At 52.4% G+C, this 22019-nt stretch overlaps 1 protein-coding gene across 4 annotated transcripts in view; it reads left to right on the forward strand.

Moving 5' to 3' along the window:
• The first annotated feature begins 668 nt into the window (after positions 1-668).
• The window catches only part of SLC6A13 (solute carrier family 6 member 13), a 37189-nt gene continuing 15838 nt past the window's right edge, over positions 669-22019 (forward strand). For 3 of the 4 annotated variants that reach the window (XR_006735902.1, XM_045554693.1, XM_045554691.1), the window contains exons 1-4: positions 669-752; positions 3002-3208; positions 17718-17852; positions 19831-19971. Coding sequence is in view for 3 of the 4 variants with exons in the window: in XM_045554693.1 (XP_045410649.1) it covers positions 3007-3208; positions 17718-17852; positions 19831-19971 (478 nt within the window). In the remaining variant the exon portion in view is untranslated. Of the gene's footprint in view, positions 753-3001; positions 3209-17717; positions 17853-19830; positions 19972-22019 lie in introns of those variants that run through there. The other variant, XM_045554694.1, reaches the window with a different exon arrangement.

Raw genomic sequence — 22019 nt, forward strand, 5'->3', positions numbered from 1 at the left:
GCTCCTTCTCTTACAGCGGCTTTGGGGCTTTGCTTTGTTTTAAACCTTGAAACTTCCTTTCCTCTCTTGATTTAAAAAATTATTTTTTAAAATTCTAGCTTATCATTTAAAAATTCAAACAGTATTGAAGCTTAAAGGGCAGAAGTGAAAAATCACCGTTACTGCCATCTCCTGATCCCAATCCTACTCTCCAAATGTACCTACTATTAACCATTTAGATTTTTTTCAGACTTTTTCTATATGTATGTATGTTTAGGAAGTTTGTCTGACTTCTTGGAATTCTGTAATCTATGTATCTTTGTTCTAAATCATTGTCCATTCCAGATTGTAAGCTGCAAAAGGGTAAGATAAATGTACTTTTAGATGAATCTAGCCAGCACCTGACCAAAGAAACAACTATTCTTGACGGATTTGTAGGAGCACTTGCGTTGAAGAAAGGTGTGGAAGGCAGGATCCCTGTAGAGAGACCCCCAGGTCACCAAGGAGGAAGACCACTGAGCTACAGGGAAGACAGCTCGCTGTTGACAAGCTCGCCAGCAACTGGCCAGACCCGCAGGGCGTAAAATCACTCCTGTGTGGGTCGCCTGGTGGCCAGGGGAGGGGAGGACAGAGCAGGGGCCGCAGGAGGGTGGAATGTGGGCTGGGCCAGGTTTAGAATTACAAGTGCCACACTTTAAATAGCCAGCACCTTCCCCTTCCCCCTTGGATAACGCTTCTCCCCTGACTGGACCTCTGGCCGCAACTTCAGTAAGGTTCGGACGCTTTCTTCTCTTTTTCTCTGGTTCTGAGTCTCAGAATGCAGGTTGGCGGGATCCACAGGACTTACGACCAGGGACTTTTGATCCTCCCCTAGGAAATACGTTTCTGACATTTATGTGTGCATATGCAAAGACTGTATGCTATTTTCTTCACTTTCTGAAACTTGGGCAGGTGTTGACTTACGGGATAAATGTAATTTGGAGAAAGAGAACCCTAGATTGAGAAGAAAGACATTTGGGCTTGATTCTAGGAAAATGAAGACTTTCTTCTCCATGAAATGAGATGACCAATTCTTTGACAAGATTGGAAGTAAAAATTTGAGTGCCTGTTATTCCACTAAGTGTGTGTGAGTCTGTGTGTGCGTGCACGCGCCCTCATTCAATCCTTATGGCCAAGTGTGTCCTATCATCCCCACTTTCATAGATGAGCACACGAAGGCTCGAGTCACTCATGAACTTCCCTGGAGTCGGCAGTGGCAGAGGAAAGCACAGCCTCCCCAGCTGCAGTGAGGCTCAGGGGCCCAGGAGAGGCTGCTGTTTCCTCCGGGTCTGGGGGCTGAAGGGTGAGGGCGGCTTCCCAGCAGTGGAGACCCCCATCCGACGCAAGGGGAGGCCCAGGGCTAGCACCTGTCTTAGCTTCTCTAAAGGACTGAGGAACCCACTTGGGACCGATGGCTTGCGTTCCTCCTTTGTAGCCCACAAACAATCTTTGGAGCCCGTCCCCTAATTCATCAAATGCCTACTGTTCCCTGACTTTCCAACTTCCTGGATCCCTCAGGTAGCCCAAGTGGGGAGGCAGAGCCAAAGGGCCTGGCTCCCACCGAGAAAGTGCTGTTGGCATGAACGTGGCTTGAGGCTTAGGAAAAAGTCCGCCCGCCCACTTCACCAGAAAAGGGGCTGCCGTGTCAGATCAGGGGAGTCTCTAGATGCTTAGACTACAGGAGCTGGTGAAGCTGGGTGGCCAGTGTGATGGGGCGGATGTAACCGAAAGGGCAACGGCAGAGCCACCGTGTCCCCGCTGCGTGGCAGAGCCACCTTGTTGAACCTCTCTGAGCTGCAGCCTCCTTATTTATAACGTGGCGGCATTAAGGGTGCTCACGCCGGAGGCTGTGAGTGCTCAGGGCGCGGCCCGTGGGGAGCCTGGTCTCCGGCAGCCGCCGGGCAGAGCCGCGGTCCCCTCCCTCCCCGAGGGGCTGCACCGAGGCTCTGCTCATGCGTGTCGTGGGCTCCACCGGGACACGCCTGCATGTGTCACCACCAAAAGGAAAAAGAACCCCCCGTCGTTTTCCTCTGATGCTGATTTCGGAGAGAGGCGGAGGGGGTCCCAGACAGACGCCCCCGTCTTACACGGTCCCGGTCCGACTGGCCTCTCATCCCTCTGACAGGACGTTTTAAAAACCGGCTTTTTACAATGCTCAGGGCAGCCCCAAACCAGAAAACTGGCGTTTATTTTTATATTACAAAAATAAAACATGTTCTTTGATAAAAATGTAGAAAATGTAGGTAAGGAAAATATTCCTATAATCCAGGCTTTGAAAGAGAACTATTTCGGTGGATATCCTAATCTTTCAATGCATGTAGACGGCTCATAGAATATCTGTGAGGCATGATCATATCGTATGTGCGGTTTTCGCTTCCTGTATTGTGAACATCCTTTGGTTTCAATGTACTTTTTTCTGCAACACAGTTTTTAATGATTCTACAGTAGTCTGTCGTAGGAATGTGCCAAGATTTATTAACCTGTCTACCATTTTTGGACGTTTGTGTACTTTCTAACTTTTGCTGTGATATGCAGTAAACATGCTTAATGCCAAAGCGTCTACTCACAGGCGCAACTGTGTCCTTAGCGGGCGAAGCGGTGCTTTGAGGATCTGTCCGGTCCCCTCCTCCCGGCGGCCCCGGCACCCAGCGTGGGGACAGGCCCCGGCTGGCGCGTGGCTGCCTGGGGGCGGCGGGAGGACCTGCCCGGCCCGGGCCACGCGAGCGCCCCCACGTCCACGCGCCCGGCCTGGGAGGGAGCGCCTGTGTGCTGGGAGCAGGTTTCGGTGTCAGCGCTTCCTCCCCGAGACAGGGAAGGGCACGCTCTCGGTGGCCTGGCCCAGCCTGTCCCGGTGGGAGCTGCTGGGGCGGGCGAGGAGTCCACCCTGGTGCGGGGCCCTGGCCCCCGGTAGTGCGCTGCTGAAGGCGGGAGGACGGCTTCCCCTTCGGGCTGCCCAGCCACGGGGCATCCGCTTGCTTTCCAGGGGGAATGGACAGCGGAGTCCCAGGCACAGCCAGCAATGGAGAGACAAAGCCAGTGTGTCCAGTCGTGGAAAAGGCGGAGGAAGATGGCACCTTGGAGCGGGGCCAGTGGAACAACAAGATGGAGTTTGTGCTCTCCGTGGCCGGGGAGATCATCGGCCTGGGCAACGTCTGGAGGTTCCCCTATCTCTGCTACAAAAACGGGGGAGGTGAGAGCCACTGCCCACCTGTCCCCCGGAGGGAGGACGCTTCCGCCTCCTGCCCTGCCTGTCCCTCGGGGAGTCCTGTAGACACACAGAAGGCTGCAGTTAGAAGGACTTGGAGTCACTAAGGACACTCTGCAGGAGACTGAGTCCCAGACAGGTCACGCGACTCTCCCGGGGCTCCTTGGTAGCGCGGGGCCCCCAAGACGTGACCGCGTGGAGCCGGGCGCCTCGGAGTCTGGGTTCTGGCTCTGCGGATTCTGTCGGAGCCGCGGCTGCCGTTCATGTGAGCGGATGGAATGATGCCCCCCAGGGTTGCTGTGAGGACCAGAGGCAGCGTGTGTGAAGTGCGCCATAAGTAGCAGCTATGTTGGTGAGGATGTTAACACCAGCCTGTTCCGTGGTCTTAGGATTCCTCGGCCTTGGCCTTGCGTCCTTGCCCCTCTCTGCTGGCGCCCCGACGTCCCCCAAACCGCCCAGTACCCAACCCCCCTTGACACCAGTGGCTCTTCCTTTAAACGTTTCCCACCACACGCGTGCACACGTGTGTGTGTGTGTGTGTGTGTGTGTGTGTGTGTGTGTGCTGAGGGGGAGCCTTCGCCTCGGCTCTTTACCGTGTCATTATCGAGCTCGTGCCCCTCCATTCCAGCCCCCTGGGTAACTTTGCTATACACCCAGGGCAGCAGCAGTAATTCTGCAGCCACTAACCCACGTGCAGGGAATTCCGTGTCCCCACGGAAGCCGGGGGGTTTCCCGAGCCCTGGAGGCTCCACGGCCCAGTGGGTGAGGAGCACGTTGCTGGCAGGTGACGCGTGTCAGGGCTGGGGCCCCCGGGCCTGGCTGCGTGGTGAGGCCGTGGCCAGGACCGGAATGCGGAGGGCGTCCGCAGGGAAATGCCGAGAGGAAAGGCAATGTCATGGCCAAGGACTGCAGGGGACGAGCAGCCTCCAAAGGCATCAGGCTCGAGTGTCACAGTGGTGTGGAGAGACAGCACCCGCACAGAGTGGAGGGACCCGGGAGGCACAGGGAGCTGCTCTGGGCCCATGGAGTCTTGTGCCCAGGTTTGTGGCAATCAGGGATTGGCCCTGGGGTTGGGGATTAACGTGTGTTGGTCCGGAGGGATGGGAATGACCTTTCTCCCTAGGAATTTGTGGCCAGTGGCCTGGAATCACAGGACTTCGCCCCGTCCGTGCTGCGAGGGCAGAGGCAGGTCCTCCCCGTCTTGCCTCGCCCTGGTCGCGCCACGTGCTTGCTCTGGAATTCAGGCCTGAGCGCTCCTCCTCTGCAGGCTTGGTGGAGAGCTGGGGCTGGCCCAGGGCACAGGCAGGGGTCTGGGGCACTGGGCCGGGCGCTGGGACTCTGTGTCTGGAACCTGGAAACCAGCTTAGCTCCTCACGTGGCAAATGGATTAGGAGGTGAGCAGCTTTCCCCAAGCCTCTTTGGAATTGGGTAAAGCTTGGCCTGGGAATTAGTGGGGATGGAGAGAGGAGGAGGGGGAGGAGGAGGGGGAGGAGGAGGGGGAGGAGGAGGAGGGGGGAGGAGGGGGGGAGGAGGGGGAGAGAGGGATTTCGAGGTCTAAGGTCCAATGCAGAGCCGCTAGCTAGAGAAGGGGACGTTCAGGGAGCAGTGACAGGAGTGCGGGGGGCAGGGCTCCCCCCGTTCCATCTGTCTGGCAACATGGGGTCCAGGCTCTCCCCGGGCTGCCGGGTGGGTTTGCGCAGCCTGGGCACATGCCGGCTCTGCCCTGTGTTGGGGGCAGGCCAGGGAGGGCCGAGCACCCACCGCCCGGGCTCTCCCTGCGAGTGGGTGCTGGTGTGGGAGGGCAGAACGGTGGTTGCTGTGGCTTCTCCCCCTGGCGAGGCCCTGCCCTCCCGCAGGCTGGGACAGGACTGGGACTGACGCAGGGAACGTCTCAGGGGCCCCGTGGTCCGGTCACGGTCTCTTATTTAACCCTTACACCACCGCCCAGGATTTCTTCCCTTGACCAAGCGCAGGGCCTGGCACTGCTCTGCCCTCGCGGCTGGCGTGCGGGCTGTTCTGAGGGACTTTGAGCCAGGCGGATGCCCAGGTTGGCTCTGAAGGGCACGAGTCACCCGGGCGCTGGCTGAGTTAATGAAAGGCTCCTTTGCCTGGGTAAGGGCCGCCGATCACAGATTCGTAGGGTCAGCAGAGGGACCTAGACCTGCCTGTTTTTCTGCTTTTTGGTGTTGCCAGCAGTTTGACCTTTCTGTTGTCAGTTAACTCCCCTCCCTTCACCCCCTCCGGCTCCAAGCACAGCAAGCTGCTACAGAGGTGGCTAGTGCTTCGCCTCGTTGTCCGCCTCTTTGCCAAAGCAGAGACCGATGCCTCTTTCTTTCTTTCTTTCTTTCTTTTTTTTTTTTTTTGAGACAGAGTCTCACTCTGCTGCCTGGGCTAGAGTGAGTGCCGTGGTGTCAGCCTAGCTCACAGCAACCTCAGACTCCTGGGCTCAAGCGATCCTGCTGCCTCAGCATCCCGAGTAGCTGGGACTGCAGGTGTGCGCCACCATGCCCGGCTAATTTTTTTACTATTTTTAGTAGAGACGGGGTCTGGCTCTTGCTCAGGCTGGTCTTGAACTCCTGACCTCGAACGATCCTCCCGCCTCGCCCTCCCAGAGTGCTGGGATTCCAGGCGTGAGCCGCCGCGCTCGGCCCTGATGCTGCTTACGGAGCCGACACGGTGCGGCCGATGCGGGAACGAGGGTGGGAGAACGGAGATGTTGGGATCGGTTTAACTCCCTTCCTCCTGGTTCCATGATTTTGTTTAAAGCCTTGGTTCTCGGATTGGGGCTTGGGCTCCTGGGGGTGACGGGAGCCAGTGCCGGGGAAGGATGCTGCCGTGCTCCAGGCTGTGCCACACTCTGGTCCTGTGTCCTGTCAGCTCACTCTGGGCCTTTCTCCGAACCCACAGCTTCACACCACTACTTCTGTTGGGGGCTGGGGGAGGCTAATACAGGAACTTTATTAGTAGCAAGATCTGTCCAGTGGAAGCTCAGGGATGAGAGTCCCCAAAGCGTAACTTTAGTTCCAAACTAAAAATATAAGTGATGTATTTTTGGTTTCTTCCAGATTTAACGTTTGGTAGATCTAATTTGAAGTGAGCTCCGGAGCAGGGAAGGTTGAGAGAGGCCTATGCTAGAACACAGTCCCAACAGAGCTGTCTGAAAACTGCAGCTGCAAACCAGGGAAGCTGGCAGGGTGGTCTCAAGAAGCCCCTTCTAAAAGCAGCAGCAACAGGGAAGCTGTTTAGGGAGATGCAGGGGGGGTGCCCCCCCTCGTCTCCCAGGCAAGCGCCCCCCTGCTGCCCAGAACCTGCATCCGGCACCTGCCGCCTCCTGCGAGCTCGGTGGGCGGCCTCAGCACGCAGCTGCCTGAGCCCGAGCCTGACCACGCGGCACCTGGCACGTGTCGGGGATTGTGTGAAGTGGGTGGGGCCCATGTGTGAACAAAACAGACCAATTTCCTGTCCCAGTGGGGCTTGCATTCTAGAGGGGGAGACAGACAACACACGGTAAGGAGGTAGACCAGACAGCGGGAGAAACAGCAGGGAGAGCTGGGTGCAGCGGCCAGAAGTGTGGGTGTGGCTGGGAGCCCAGCTGCGGCAGACGCAGTCGCTCAGCACCCAGAATGCCTGGGGCTGGAGTCACCTGTGAGGCCGCAGCAGGGTGTGCCACAGCAGGACCTCTCAGAAGGTCCCGGAGGGGACAGCCTGTGGGGACGCAGCACCAGAGAGGGAGGGATGACAGCGTGGGGAGGAGGGATGGCAGCGTGGGGAGGTGGGATGGCAGCGTGGGGAGGAGGTATGGCAGCGTGGGGAGGTGGGATGGCAGCGTGGGGAGGTGGGATGGCAGCGTGGGGAGGTGGGATGGCAGCATGGGGAGGACAGATGGCAGCGTGGGGAGGAGGTATGGCAGCGTGGGGAGGTGGGATGGCAGCGTGGGGAGGACGGATGGCAGCGTGGGGAGGACAGATGGCAGCGTGGGGAGGAGGTATGGCAGCGTGGGGAGGTGGGATGGCAGCGTGGGGAGGTGGGATGGCAGCGTGGGGAGGAGGTATGGCAGCGTGGGGAGGTGGGATGGCAGCGTGGGGAGGACGGATGGCAGCGTGGGGAGGACAGATGGCAGCGTGGGGAGGAGGTATGGCAGCGTGGGGAGGTGGGATGGCAGCGTGGGGAGGAGGGATGGCAGCGTGGGGAGGAGGGATGGCAGCGTGGGGAGGTGGGATGGCAGCGTGGGGAGGTGGGATGGCAGCGTGGGGAGGAGGGATGGCAGCGTGGGGAGGTGGGATGGCAGCGTGGGGAGGTGGGATGGCAGCGTGGGGAGGAAGGGATGGCAGCGTGGGGAGGAGGGATGGCAGCGTGGGGAGGTGGGATGGCAGCGTGGGGAGGAAGGGATGGCAGCGTGGGGAGGAGGGATGGCAGCGTGGGGAGGTGGGATGGTAGCAGGCAGCCGTGAGCCTGGACGGTGTTTGTAGATGCCAAAGAATAAACAGAAATGAGAAGCACTTTTCTTCGTATAAAATGATAGCTGTTTTTGTGGTACATGAGAGTTTGTTACCATTTTCAGCTAATTACTCAGTGCCCACTGTTGGTCAGGCCAGGGCTGGTTGCTGTGTGCTGCTACTCGGGGACGCTCACCCTTCTGCTGCTCCGTGGCACATGCTCAGTTCGTATCTTCCACGGTCGGCTGGCACGTTGCAGGCGGCACTGCGGCGAGTGCTCCTCTGGAGGACGGTGGCCGGCAGAATGAGTCCTTCCTAGGATGGGGGTGTGGTCGTTCCCATCTCAAGGGGGAAAATGCCAGCACGTGCTAGAATTTTGTGGAGGCTGGCATGGGTGACAGGGGGTGCAGGTGACTTTGAACTCCACCTGCCACCCCCAGGACTAACTTCGTCTTCGGCTGGTGGTGACTGGTGCAGGGCTGGGGCGGGAGAGGCAGAGTGCCCTCCGGGGCTGCCTGGTCTGCACCTGGGTCCCCTCGGGCTCCATGCCCTGACTGCTTCCACGCCTCTAGGGCCAGTAGCCCCTGCTGGTGGGTATGGACTTGGTCCCTGTGTCAGGCTGCCCAGGAGCTCCATGAGGCAGAGGAGGCGGGAGCAGAGCAGAGCCCGACCGCTGCAGTCCAACGTTGGCTCTGGCCGACCACTGCAGTCCAACGTTGGCTGGGTCCGACCGCTGCAGTCCAACGTTGGCTCTGGCCGACCGCTGCAGTCCAACGTTGGCTCTGGCCGACCGCTGCAGTCCAACGTTGGCTCTGGCCGACCGCTGCAGTCCAACGTTGGCTGGGTCTGACCGCTGCAGTCCAACGTTGGCTCTGTCCGACCGCTGCAGTCCAACGTTGGCTGGGTCTGACCGCTGCAGTCCAACGTTGGCTCTGTCCGACCGCTGCAGTCCAACGTTGGCTCTGTCCGACCGCTGCAGTCCAACGTTGCCTGGGTCCGACCGCTGCAGTCCAACGTTGGCTCTGGCCGACCGCTGCAGTCCAACGTTGCCTGGGTCCGACCGCTGCAGTCCAACGTTGGCCGGGTCCGACCGCTGCAGTCCAACGTTGGCTCTGGCCGACCGCTGCAGTCCAACGTTGGCCGGGTCCGACCGCTGCAGTCCAACGTTGGCCGGGTCCGACCGCTGCAGTCCAACGTTGGCCGGGTCCGACCGCTGCAGTCCGATGTTGGCCGGGTCAGACCGCTGCAGTCCGATGTTGGCCGGGTCCGACCGCTGCAGTCCAACGTTGGCTCTGGCCGACCGCTGCAGTCCAACGTTGGCCGGGTCCGACCGCTGCAGTCCAACGTTGGCCGGGTCCGACTGCTGCAGTCCGATGTTGGCCGGGTCAGACCGCTGCAGTCCGATGTTGGCCGGGTCCGACCGCTGCAGTCCAACATTGGCTCTGGCCGACTGCTGCAGTCCAACGTTGGTTCTGTCTGACCGCTGCAGTCCAGGGTTGGCTGGGTCTGACCGCTGCAGTCCAACGTTGGCTCTGGCCGACCGCTGCAGTCCAACGTTGGCCGGGTCCGACCGCTGCAGTCTAAGGTTGGCTCAGTCTGTTGGGATGAGCAGGCAGCGTGCCTGTGGGGGAGGGGGCTTTAGCTGGGCTGATAACTTTCTTTCTGGAATGTTTGGGCCTTCCAGCAGTGACTTCATATCAGCTACTGGGTTCTCTCTTTCTTAGTTTTTCCCTTGAGTTGATTTATGGACTTACTTGACTGAATCCTTTACGAACTTTATTTCTTTGTCCTCAGGGTAATTGAGTGCTCCCTTAGTGCCTGAATTATGGTTGTGTAGACTCCAAGCTGGATTTTTCGAAGGCGAAGAACTGGAGGACTCTGCTCTCCATGAGCTCACAATAAACAGCCCACATTCAGGGTGTACAATTTGATAAGGTTTTATACGTGTGTGCGCTCACAAACCCACTGCTGCAGTCAAGATAATGAACACATCTGTCACCCCCGAGTCTCCTCCTGTCCTTGTTGAATCCCCTCCCCCGCCCGACCCCTGCTGCTCGGCATGCAGCCCCTGGTCGGCTTGCTGTCAACTCTGTCAGTTTGCATTTCCCAGAATTTATATAAGCGGAATCACACCCCGTGTACTTCTCTCAGTCTGGCTGCTTTCACTCAGCGTAATTATTTTCAGATTCATCCATAGTTGTCACGTGTCAGTAATTTATCCCTTGTTAATGAGACTTCACATATTCCAGACACAAGTCCTTTACTAGATATGCATTTTGCAATACCTTTTTCATTCTGTGTCTTGTATTTTTCCTTTTCTTAACAGTGTCTTTTGAAGTGCAGGCATTTTAGATTGTGATGAAGTCCAGTTTATCAGTGTGTTCTTTTATGAGCCATGTGTTTGGTCTAACCCAAGGCCTCATATTTTATTCTAGAAGTTTTATAGTTTTAGGTTTTACATTTAGGCTTATGATTCATTGTAGGTTAATTTTCTGATACAGTGAAGGTATGGATTGAAGTTCATTTTTTTGGTATATGGATGTCCACTTGTTCCAGACAATAGTTGAAAAGTCTATCCTCTTTCCAATGAATTGCCTTTATATCTTTGTCAAAAATCAATTGTCCATATGTGTATGGGCCTGTTGCTAGACTCTACTGTGTTCCATTGATCCATGTATTTACTATCTTAATTACCGTGGCTTCTTTTTTTTTTTTTTTGTGAGACAGAGTCTTACTTTGTTGCCCAGGCTAGAGTGAGTGCCGTGGAGTCACCCTAGCTCACAGCAACCTCAGACTCCTCGGCTTAACCGATCCTACTGCCTCAGCCTCCCGAGTAGCTGGGACTACAGGCATGCGCCACCATGCCCGGCTAATTTTTTTTTTTTTCTATATAGATTTTTAGTTGGCCAGATCATTTCTTTCTATTTTTAGTAGAGACGGGGTCTCGCTCTTGCTCAGGCTGGTCTCAAACTCCTGACCTCGAGCGATCCACCCACCTCGGCCTCCCAGAGTGCTAGGATTACAGGCGTGAGCCACTGCGCCCGGCCACCGTGGCTTCTTAATAATGTAAATATAGGTAGAGTTAAGCCTAAATCTTAGTTCTTCTTTTTCAAAGATGTTTGGGTATTGTAGGTCCTAATTTTCAGATACATTTTAGAATCAGTATGTCAATTTCTACAAAAAACAGTCTGCTGGGATTTTGATTGGGATTGTAGTGAATCTATAGATCAATTTGGGAAGAACTGACATCTTAATACATAGTCTTCTGGCCCATGAACATGGTATGTCTCTTCATTTATTTAGGTATTTTTTAATTTCTCTCAGGAATGTAGCAATGTAGTTGTGAGTGTACGTATCTTTCCTTTGTCAGATTTATTCCTAAATGTTTCATATTTTTGATGCTATTGTAAGTGGTATTTCTTAAATTTTGATTTATGATTGTTCCTAATACATAGAAGTGCGATTGGTATTTTTTGTTTTTTTGTTTTTCTTTTAGAGACGGGGTCTTGCTCTGTTATCCAGGCTGGAGTGCAGTGGCACAATCATAGCTCACTGCAGCCTTCACCTCCTGGGTTCAAGGGATCCTCCCACTTCAGTCTCCCAAATAGCTGGGACTACAGCCATGCACCACCACACCTGGCTAATTTTTTGTTTTTTGAGACAACTTCTTGCTCTGTTGCCCAGGCCAGATTGCAGTGGTATCATCATAGCTCACTGCAATCTCAAACTCGTGGGCTCAAGTGATCCTCCTGCCTCAGCCTCCCAAGTAGCTGGGACTATAGTCCTGTGCCACCATGCCCAGCTAATTTTTAAATTTTTTGTAGAGATGGGGTCTTGCTGTGTTGCCCAGGCTGGTCTCAAACTCCTGGGCTCAAGTGATCCTCCCGCCTCGGCCTCTCAAAGTGCTGGGATTACACATGTAAGCCACGGCACTCAGCTAGAAATGCAATTGATTTTTGTATGCTGATCTTGTATCCTGCAACCTTGCTAAGATTGCTTATTGGTTCTAGCAGGTTTTTGTACATTCCAAAGGATTTTCTACATATAATAGCGTGTCTTCTACAAACAAAGCAGTTTTATTTTTTCTTTTTCAATTGGAATAACTTTTAATTCCTTGTCTTGCCTTACTGCCCTGGCTAGAATCTCCAGTACAATGCTGAATGGAAGTGGTGAGAATAGACACTTTTGTTCTCAAGCGTAGCAGTCTTTCACCATTAAGTATGCTAGCTGTCGGGCTTTTGTAGATGATCTTTATCAGATTGAGGAAGTTCTATTCATCATTTGCTGGGAGTTTTTATTAGGAATTACTGTTGGATTTGGTCAAATACTTTTTTTGCATCTATGTAATGATCATATGGTTTTCTTTTTTAATTTGTTAACATGATGAATTACATTGAATTTTTGAATGTTAAACACATCTTGTATTCCTGGGATAAATCCCATTACATAATATATTATCCTTTTGATATAGTATGGGATTTGATTTGCTAAAATTTTGTTTAGATTTTTTTTGCATCCGTGTTCATGAAAGATATTGGTCTTTAATTTTCTTTTCTTTTTTTTTTTTTTTTTTGAGACAGAGTCTCACTGTGTTGCCCGGGCTAGAGTGAGTGCCATGGCATCAGCCTAGTTCACAGCAACCTCAAACTCCTGGGCTTAAGCGATCCTACTGCCTCAGCCTCCCGAGTAGCTGGGACTACAGGCATGCGCCACCATGCCCAGCTAATTTTTTCTATATATATTTTTAGTTGGCCAGATAATTTCTTTCTATTTTTAGCAGAGACGGGGTCTCGCTCTTGCTGAGGCTGGTCTCGAACTCCTGAGCTCGAGCGATCCACCCGCCTCAGCCTCCCAGAGGGCTAGGATTACAGGCGTGAGCCACCGCGCCCAGCCTAATTTTCTTTTCTTATAAAGTATTTGTCTGCTTTTGTTATCGGGGTAATGCTGGCTTTATTGAGTCAGGAAGTATGCCGCCTTTTTCAGTTTTCTGGGCAAGTTTGTGTAGAACTGGTATTATTCCTTCCTTAAATGTTTGGAGAATTCACCAGTGAAGTTATTTGGGCCTAGAGGTTTTTTTTGTGTGTGTGGGAAGGTTTTAAAGCAAAAACTCAAGTTCTTTAATAGTTTTAGGGCTATTCAGATTATTTATTTCTTTTGAGTGAGCTTTGGTAGTTAGTAATTGTTTTGAGGAATTTATCCATTTTACCTAAATTGTCACATTTATTGGCATAAAGTTATTCATGTATTTTCTTATTATCCATTTACTATCTGTAGAATGTGTACTGATGATACCACTCTCATTTGTCATACTGGTAATAATTTGTGTCTTCTAGAAGTTTGTCGATTTTATTGACTGTCTCACAGAGCCAGCTTTGGGTTTCATTGATTTTCTCTATTGTTTTCCTGTTTTCTATTTCATTTGATTTTCACTCTGCTTTTTATTATTTCCTTTGACTTACTTTGGGTTTCATTTGTTCTTATTTTTCTCATTTCTTAGGTAGAAGCTGAGGTAATTGATTCGAAACTTTTCTTCTTTTATAATAGTAGCCATTTAGCGGTATGAATCTCCCCCTGAGTACTGCTTTAGCCGCACTCCACAGGTTTTGATACACTGTTTCACGTCATTGCATTTCAAATACTTTCTAATTTCTGTTTTGATTACTCCTTTGGCCCATGCGTCATTTTAGAAGTGTGTTACCTAATTTCCAAATATGTGGGAATTTTCCAGTGTCTCCCTCTTATTGATTTCTAATTTAGTCACAGAACATACTTTGTGTGGGTTGAATCCTGTCAAATTTACTCGGATTTGTTCTGTGGTCTAGGATATGGCCTACCTTGCTGAGTATTCCATGTGCACTTGGAAATAGGGTATATTTTGCTATTGTGTTGGATAGAATGTTCAATAAATATCAACTATGTCAAGTCAGTTGGTAAGGTTTTCAAATCTTTTATATCCTTACTGATTTTCTGTCTACTTATTCTATAAATTATTGAGAGAGGGATCTTACACTCTTTGATTTTAATTAGGAATTTATCTGTTTCTCTTTGAAATTCTATCAGTTTTTGCTTCATGTATTTTGAAGCTCTGTTATTAGGTGAATATGTATTTAGGATATTACATCCTCTTCATGAAGTGATCCATTGATCGTTATGAAATGAACCTCTCTGCCCTTGGTAGACTTCTTGGCTCTGAAATCTACTTTGTGTGATATTAAGGTAAACATCCCGGCTTTCTTTTGATTAGTATTAAAATGGTATATGTTTTTCATCCTTTTACTTTTAACCTCTTCGTGTTTTTTTAAATTTGAAGTGAATTTCTTTTAGGCAGCATATTGTTGAATCTTGCTAGTTTTTTTTTTAAGCCAATCTAACAATCTCTTCCTTTTAATTGCAATATTTAGACCATTTACATTTAATACAGTTATCCATATAGTCAGGTATAAATGCATCATCTATTTGTTTTCATTTGTCCTATCAGTTTTTTATTCCCTCTTTCCTTTCCTTCTGCTCTCTTTTGGATTGATTAAATATTTTTTCATTAACCCACTGTTAAATTTGTTCCTTTTTTGGTTTGCTAGTCATAACTCATTTTTTTTTTTTTTTGAGACAGGGTCTTGTTCTGTTGCCCAGGCTAGAGTACAGTGGCATCATCATAGTTCACTGCGATCTCAAACTCAAGCGATCCTCCTGCCTCAGCCTCCTGGGCTAGGACTACAGGCATGCACCACCATGCATAGATAATTTTTTTTAATAGACTCAGGGTCTCATTATGTTGCTCAGGCTAGTCTCAAACTCCTGGCCTCAAGCAGTCCTTCCACCTCAGCTTCCCAAAGTTCTAGGATTGTAGGCATGAGCCACTGTGCCTGGCCAGGCCTAATTCTTTGTTAAATTATTTTAGTGGTGGTTTTAGACTTTGTAGTGTACATCTTTAACTCATCACAGTTTATCCTCAAGTGATATTATACCACTTTATATATAAGAACCTTAAAATAGTGCTGTTCCATTCCTCTCCTCTTGGCCTTTGTGCTCTTAGACATTTTACTTTTTCATATGTTATAAACTCCACATTACATTGTTATTATTTTTGTTTAACTAGTCAATTATCTTAAAGAGATTTGAATACTAAGAAAAACATTCTCATATATTTACCTATGTAGTTACTATTTCTAAAGGCCCTTATTCTTTTGGCTAGATCCATATTTCTATCCGGTATTACTTTCCTCTACCGGAAAGACTTTCTTTAACAATCCTTGTAGTGCAGGTCTGAAGGTGATGTATCCTTTCAGATTTTGCATGTCTTAAAAAGCATTTATTTCCCTTTCATTTTTGAGCAGCATTTTTATTGGGTTTAGAATTCCAGGTTGACAGCCTTTTCCTTTAGCACTTTAATAAATGTGGTCCCCTGTCACTATCTTCTCTCTTGCACTGTTTCCAGTGAGAAATTTAATATTATCCTTGTCCTTTTTCTTCTGTACATATGTGTCTTCCTCCTGCCCCTGCCTCTGGTTACTGTTAAGATTTCCCCTTAAAAACTCCTTATCACTGGTTTCAATAATGTGAAGTATAATGTGCCTTGGTTTAGTTTTCTTCATGTTTTTTGTCTTGGTGTTTGTAGAGCTTCTTGGATCTATAGGTTTATAGTTTTCATAAAATTTGCAAAATTTCCAGCCATTGTTTCCTCAAAAATTTTCTGATCCTTTTATTTCCTTCAGGGACTCTAATTACAAGTACATTAGGCTACTTAAAGTTATCCCAGAGCTTACTGACATCCATTCTTTTTAAAATGTTCTCTTTTCTGTCTGTATTTTATTTTGGATAGTTTCTACTATGGTTAAAGTTCACTAATCTTTTCTTCTGCTATGCCTACTGACATTAATCCCATCCAGTGCATTTTATATCTCACACATTGTAGTTTTTATTTCTAGCAGTTTGATTTGGATCTTTTTCAACATCTTTCATGTCTTTATCTTACTTTTGGAACATATGCAATACAGTCATAAGGACTTTTTAAATGTCCTCACAGAGTGCTGGAGATCCTCTGCAGACATCCACATTCCCTCTCCACACGGCTCTCTCTTTCCTGGTATTCGATCCTGTGAGCTCCTCTGTCCACTTTGCCAGTAGATGAAGGTCTGTGGTAGAAAAAAATGCCAGCGTTTCTGGCTTCAGTAATCTCGTCTTAGCCAATGATTATGAAAAGAGAAGCAGAAAGATTGTTGTCTTAGTCTGTTTTATGTTGCTATAACAGAATGCCTGAGACTGCGTAATTTATAAAGAGCAGAGATTTATTTCTTGTGGTTCTGAGGCTGGGGAGTCTAGGGCCAGGGTCTGCTGCTGGTGAGGGGCTTCGTGCTGTGTCACCCCATGGCCAGAGGCGGAAGGGCAGGACAGCACACGTGCGAGAGAGAGCGCCGGACTGGCTTGCACGACACAGGCACGCTCACGCTCACGGTCGCAGTGTGCGTTGTGAGGGCAGAGCCCTCGTGACCTAATCACCTCTTACTAGGCCCCACCTCCCTACACTGTTGCATTTGAGGTTAAATTTCCAACACTTCAGCTTTGGGGGACACGTTCAAACCACAGCAGTTACTAAAGGGAAACCTTATTTCAGCCTGCCAAAGTCCCCATCTGACACGAAGGGCAATCATTTCTTTGAAAAGACTCACAGACCGTGGGCTGTGCTGGTGCTCCGGGATGTCCGTGTTTCACCAGCCCCTTGCCGTCGCACAAGTCCTGTGTCGTTAGGCGGTCATGACGTCCGTGGGGAGCAGGCCTCGGCAGGCACAGGTCAAATGTCACAGCGAGACGAAGCACCAGACTGTGTGGGTCCCACGCAGCGTGGTGGCTCGGGACCCTGCCGTGGCTCCAGACGTCCAGAGAGACGCCCCCTGCAGTTCTGCACATCCCAGCCCCGGTCCTGGCGGGTGCTGCGCGGGGGGCCGTGTGCAGGGGGCCGTGTGCGGGGGGGGCCGTGTGCGGGGGGCCGTGTGCAGGGGGGCGTGTGCGGGGGGGGCCGTGTGCGGGGGGGGCCGTGTGCGGGGGGCCGTGTGCGGGGGGGCCGTGTGCGGGGGCCCATGTGCGGGGGGCGTGTGCGGGGGGGCCGTGTGCGGGGGGCCGTGTGCGGGGGGGGGGCCGTGTGCGGGGGGCCGTGTGCGGGGGGGGGGCCGTGTGCGGGGGGCGTGTGCGGGGGCCGTGTGCGGGGGGGGCCGTGTGCGGGGGGCCGTGTGCGGGGGGGGGGGGCCGTGTGCGGGGGGCGTGTGCGAGGGGGGGGGCCGTGTGCGGGGGCCGTGTGCGGGGGGGCCGTGTGCGGGGGGGGGGGGCCGTGTGCGGGGGGCGTGTGCGGGGGCCCGTGTGCGGGGGGGCCGTGTGCGGGGGCCGTGCGCGGGGGGCCGTGCGCGGGGGCCCGTGTGCTGGGGGCCGTGTGCGGGGGGCCGTGGGGGAGGTGCGTGTGCGGGGGGCCGTGCGCGGGGGCCGTGTGCGGGGGGCCGTGGGGGAGGTGCGTGTGCGGGGGGCCGTGTGCGGGGGGCCGTGCGCGGGGGGGCCGTGCGCGGGGGGCCGTGCGCGGGGGCCCGTGTGCTGGGGGCCGTGTGCGGGGGGCCGTGGGGGAGGTGCGTGTGCGGGGGGGCCGTGCGCGGGGGGCCGTGTGCGGGGGGCCGTGGGGGAGGTGCGTGTGCGGGGGGCCCGTGTGCGGGGGGGCCGTGCGCGGGGGGCCGTGCGCGGGGGGCCGTGCGCGGGGGCCCGTGTGCTGGGGGCCGTGTGCGGGGGGCCGTGGGGGAGGTGCGTGTGCGGGGGGCCGTGCGCGGGGGCCGTGTGCGGGGGGCCGTGGGGGAGGTGCGTGTGCGGGGGGCCGTGTGCGGGGGGCCGTGCGCGGGGGGCCGTGTGCGGGGGGCCGTGGGGGAGGTGCATGTGCGGGGGGCCGTGGGGGAGGTGCGTGTGCGGGGGGCCGTGTGCGCGGGGGCCGTGCGCGGGGGGCCGTGTGCGGGGGGCCGTGGGGGAGGTGCGTGCGGGTCGCGGAGAGAACAGCGCCAGGCAACGGACGGCCTGTTTTCTACCCACAGGTGCCTTCTTCATCCCCTACCTCATCTTCCTCTTCACCTGTGGCATTCCTGTCTTCCTCTTGGAGACAGCGCTGGGCCAGTACACTAGCCAGGGGGGCGTCACGGCCTGGAGGAAGATCTGCCCCATCTTCGAGGGTGAGTAGTTCTGGGCCTGCTTCTGGGCTAGCTGGATTCGTGGTTATAAACCTTATGTGGAAGGACTTTGGTGATTAGCAGCAGTTCTGAGGTCAGGAGAAGACTCTGCAACCGCCCGGTCCGTCCGAGAACGGGGGTGAGGATGGGGCCAAGGCTTTAGGTTAAATAAGTAGAATGTAAAGCTATTTTAGCTGTGTATATAGATAAAATATGTAACAGTGATTTTGTATTTTAAAGACAATCAATTATAAAATATTTTAAGAGAATTTTAAATGAGAAAAATCATGTCATTAATAGTTCTACCATCTTGACACAGTAAGTATTTAAAATTTAGTGTATTTTATTTCATTCTTTCTTTCTCTTTCTCTATAGGATTTTCTTTAAGTTTTTATTTTGAAGTAATTATAGATTCACAGGAAGTTGCAAAAATAGCATAGTGAGGTCCTGCGTACCCTTCACCCAGTTTTACCCAGTCTAACGTAACTGTGGTAGAGTATCAAAACCTGGAAATTGTCACTAGCACTTTCCGCAGACCTCAGTCGGATGCTGCCAATTTCCCATGCACTCATTGGTGTGTATGTGTGTACTTCTGTGTCATGTCGTCACACGTGTAGGTTTGTGTAACCCCCACCACAGTCAAGACACAGAACTGTCCCGTCTCCACAAAGACCAGCCCAGCCCCACCCTCCCCCCTGCCTAACCTGTGGCAGCTGCTGACTGCCCCCGGCTCTGTGATTTTGTCATTTTGAGACTGTTACATAAATGGAATCATACGGTCTGGAAGCTTTTGAGACTGGCTTTTTCACTCAGCATGACGCCCTTAAGACCCACGAACTTGTCTAGGTCACAGGCTGTGTCCTTAGTCTGTTCGTCTCTGTGGCTGGGCAGTTTTCCACGACATGATTGTGCACAGTATGTTTAACCACTTGCTCATGGGAGAGCGTTTGTGGGGCTTCCAGTCTCTTTCTCTTCCTATGGAGTCTGTATATCTATTAATGTGGAATATGCATTTCATGTTTTCTTTTTTCCAGTTAGTTTTATTTTCCATTTTCTACACAATAACCATTTAATGGTTGCATGAACTTCCATCAGCTGGATATATCATAATTTACTTAACAGCTCTCTGGGGCTTTTTGCTTATTTTCAATTACTTGTAAAATTTTATATTTTGCTATCATGTATATTTGTTCAGACAGCTGCCCTCCCATTTGGAATTATTTCTTTGGGATAAATTCCCAGGATTAGAATTACTGGAGCAAATGGGCAATCTAGTTGCTATCTCTTGATCTGGTTTATAAAATTATCCCGTGGATATGTCACACTGACTTACAACATCTTGCCCCCTATCTCTAACAGCTTTGGGTTCTGTCAGCAGTTCCCAGACTTGTCTGCACATTGACAGCCCTTGCGGACCCGCAGAATATCCTGACCTGTGCCCATTCCCAGAGAGTACGATTTATTAATGAGTGGTCTGGGGCCTGGCCTGGGCTTTGGAATTTTGTAAATCTCCAGTAATTCTAACGTGCAGACAAGTCTGGAAACCACTGAATTATATCATTTGTAGAAACTGTCACCAAGCTTGTAGATGCAGAATGGTACCTCATTACTGTTTCATTTAGCACATCTACAATTATTAAGAGGACATTCACTATTCGTATTTTCTCCTATGTGAATTGTCTGTCCCTGCTCTTAACTTGGGTTTCGATATTTCAGAAGTGAATCAGACTAATCCTGAGGAACATTAACTATTAGTATCTTGGAGTTAGTCTTACACATTTTAAAAATAATTTCTACTCAGTGAGCTTTCAGAACCTGGCGACGACGGGGAGGGCTGGCCGGCACAGGCGGGGGTGCGGGGGAGGGGGAGAGCCAGGCCCCGGGGCGCTGGCCTGACGGTGGTGCAGACCTGCTCCCGGGCAGCGTGGGCGGTCGCAGGGGCTCGGCGCCGTCCGCAGCCCCACTCTGCAGTTTCCCGCAGGCATCGGCTATGCCTCCCAGATGATCGTAATCCTCCTCAACTTCTACTACATCGTCGTCCTGGCCTGGGCCCTCTTCTACCTCTTCAGCAGCTTCACCGTCGACCTGCCCTGGGGCAGCTGCCACCACGAGTGGAACACAGGTGAGGTCCGTGCCGCGGTCGCCTCCTCCCCCCGCTCCACCAGTGACCGGAGTGGGATTGTCCTCGTGTCCCGGCAGCCCCGTCCCCAGCCCCAGCGCGGCACGCACTGGAGGTCGGCAGCGGACCGCGGAGAGCTCACGCCAGAGCAGAGCGCCACAGCCTTTGTTGAGAAAAGGAAATCGATGTACCCAATTCCTAGACGATGCAAATAGAACTGACTTCTTTTTAATGTAGTGTAGCCATTTATTTAAATCAATTTGAAGGATGGTTACTTTGACATATGGATATACTTTTTGTTCATTTATTTGTTTTTCATATCTTCTTTCTGATACTATTTTAGGCCTTTCAAACTTACAGTTCATCTGGACTTTGTCCAGGGCATGAGCTGTTTTGAGTGGCATCGATCTACAGGTGCCCCTTGAACAGGGCGGGGTTAGGGCTGCTGACCCCCCGCAGTAGAAGACCATGTGTAACTTTTGACTCCCCAGAACTTTACTACTAACAGCCTGCTGTTGCCGGGAAACCTTACTGAGAACAAGCAGTTGCTTAGCGCATATGTGCTGTATTCTTACGGTGAAGCTAAAGAAAATGTTAGAAAAATCCTAAGGAAGAGAAAATATATTCACTGTTCGTTAAGTGAAGTGGATCATCATAAAGGTCTCTGTGCTCATGGTTTTCAGGGTGAGTAGGCTGAGGAGGAAGAGGAGGGCTTGGGCTTGCTGCCTCGGGGGTAGCAGAGGCAGAAGAAAAATCTGCATGTAAGTGGACCCTCAGAGGTCAAGCCCGTGTGGTTCAAGGGTCAACTGGAATTTATAAGAGCAATTGCAATCACGTGTCACTTAGCAACGGGGATACTGACAAATGTGTCGTTAGGTGATTTCGTCCTTGTGCGAATGTCAGTGTGGTTGCGTGCACGCGGATGGCGTGGCCCTAGGCGTGTGTCCCGCTGCACACACAGGCTGTGCTGTGCAGCCCGTTGCCCGCGCGGCCTCTCGCGGTACCGCCCTGAGCCCTGCAGGCAGGCGTAGCACAGTGGTAAGAGTTTGTGTCTCTAAACGCATCCAGCACAGCAAAGGTGCGGTGAAAACACCGCATCGAGGTCTGAAGGGACGGCGGCCTTGAGCGCAGCGAGGCTCGTTCTCCCACGCTCACACCGTCGTGAGGCGGCTGAGCACTGGCACTGTGGCTGCGCGTCTGAGCTGCAGAGTTTGAAACTTTTCTTTGACTTTAATTTCAATGGCCACATGGGGCAGTGGCTCCTCCCGGGGACACTGTCCTGTCCCGACGCTCAGCGCCACGGCTGCCTCGTGTCCAAGCCCGGTTCAGCCTGCCACGCGGGCCCTGCCCTTGTGCAGCGGGCTACCGTGGTTAACCCTTTCTTGCCCAGATGAGATCCTCAGCTCCGGTCTGGAGTTTGGTTTCCTGTCTCCCCTCGTGGCCTGGCCCCTGAGGACCCCACGGCAGCCTCGCGTCTCCCGCCCAGGCTGCCGCCCCCCCCCCCCGGCACTCCCTGCGCCTCTCGGCCACCACCTCACTCTGATGCCAGTTTTCACGGGAAAAGTCAGATCTTGGCGTTGCCTCCCCTGACGCCCCAGGACTGTGTTCGGTTTCCGTCAAGTGTGTCTGCTAGTCCCTGCACTGGCCGGTGGCACCTCTGCACCTTATGTCTGTCTCTTTTTTTCTGAGACAGGGTCTCACTGTGTCGCCCAGGCTGGAGTGCAGTGGCGCCATCACAGCTCACTGCGGCCTTGAACTCCTGTCCTCCCACAGTGCTGGGACTACAGGCGTGAGCCACCGCGCCCAGCCTGTGGCCTCTGTGTGTCTCCTGACTCGCTTTTCCCCCCAGTCAGCAGGACCTCGAGGGCCGGAGAGGCCCTTCCTTTATCTCTTTTCGTGCCTAGCAGCCACAGCTGCCTCGTAAGCACTCACAAATATTTGTTGAATGAAGGTTTAAAAATCCATTTTATTCTCATTTTTGAACTTTATATATGTTTCTTCCTTCCTTCCTTCGCTTTCCTTTCCCTCCTTTCTTTCTTTTTCTTTCTCCC

The sequence above is a fragment of the Lemur catta genome, chromosome 6 (genome assembly GCF_020740605.2).
Source record: "Lemur catta isolate mLemCat1 chromosome 6, mLemCat1.pri, whole genome shotgun sequence".
Classification (NCBI taxonomy): domain Eukaryota; kingdom Metazoa; phylum Chordata; class Mammalia; order Primates; family Lemuridae; genus Lemur; species Lemur catta.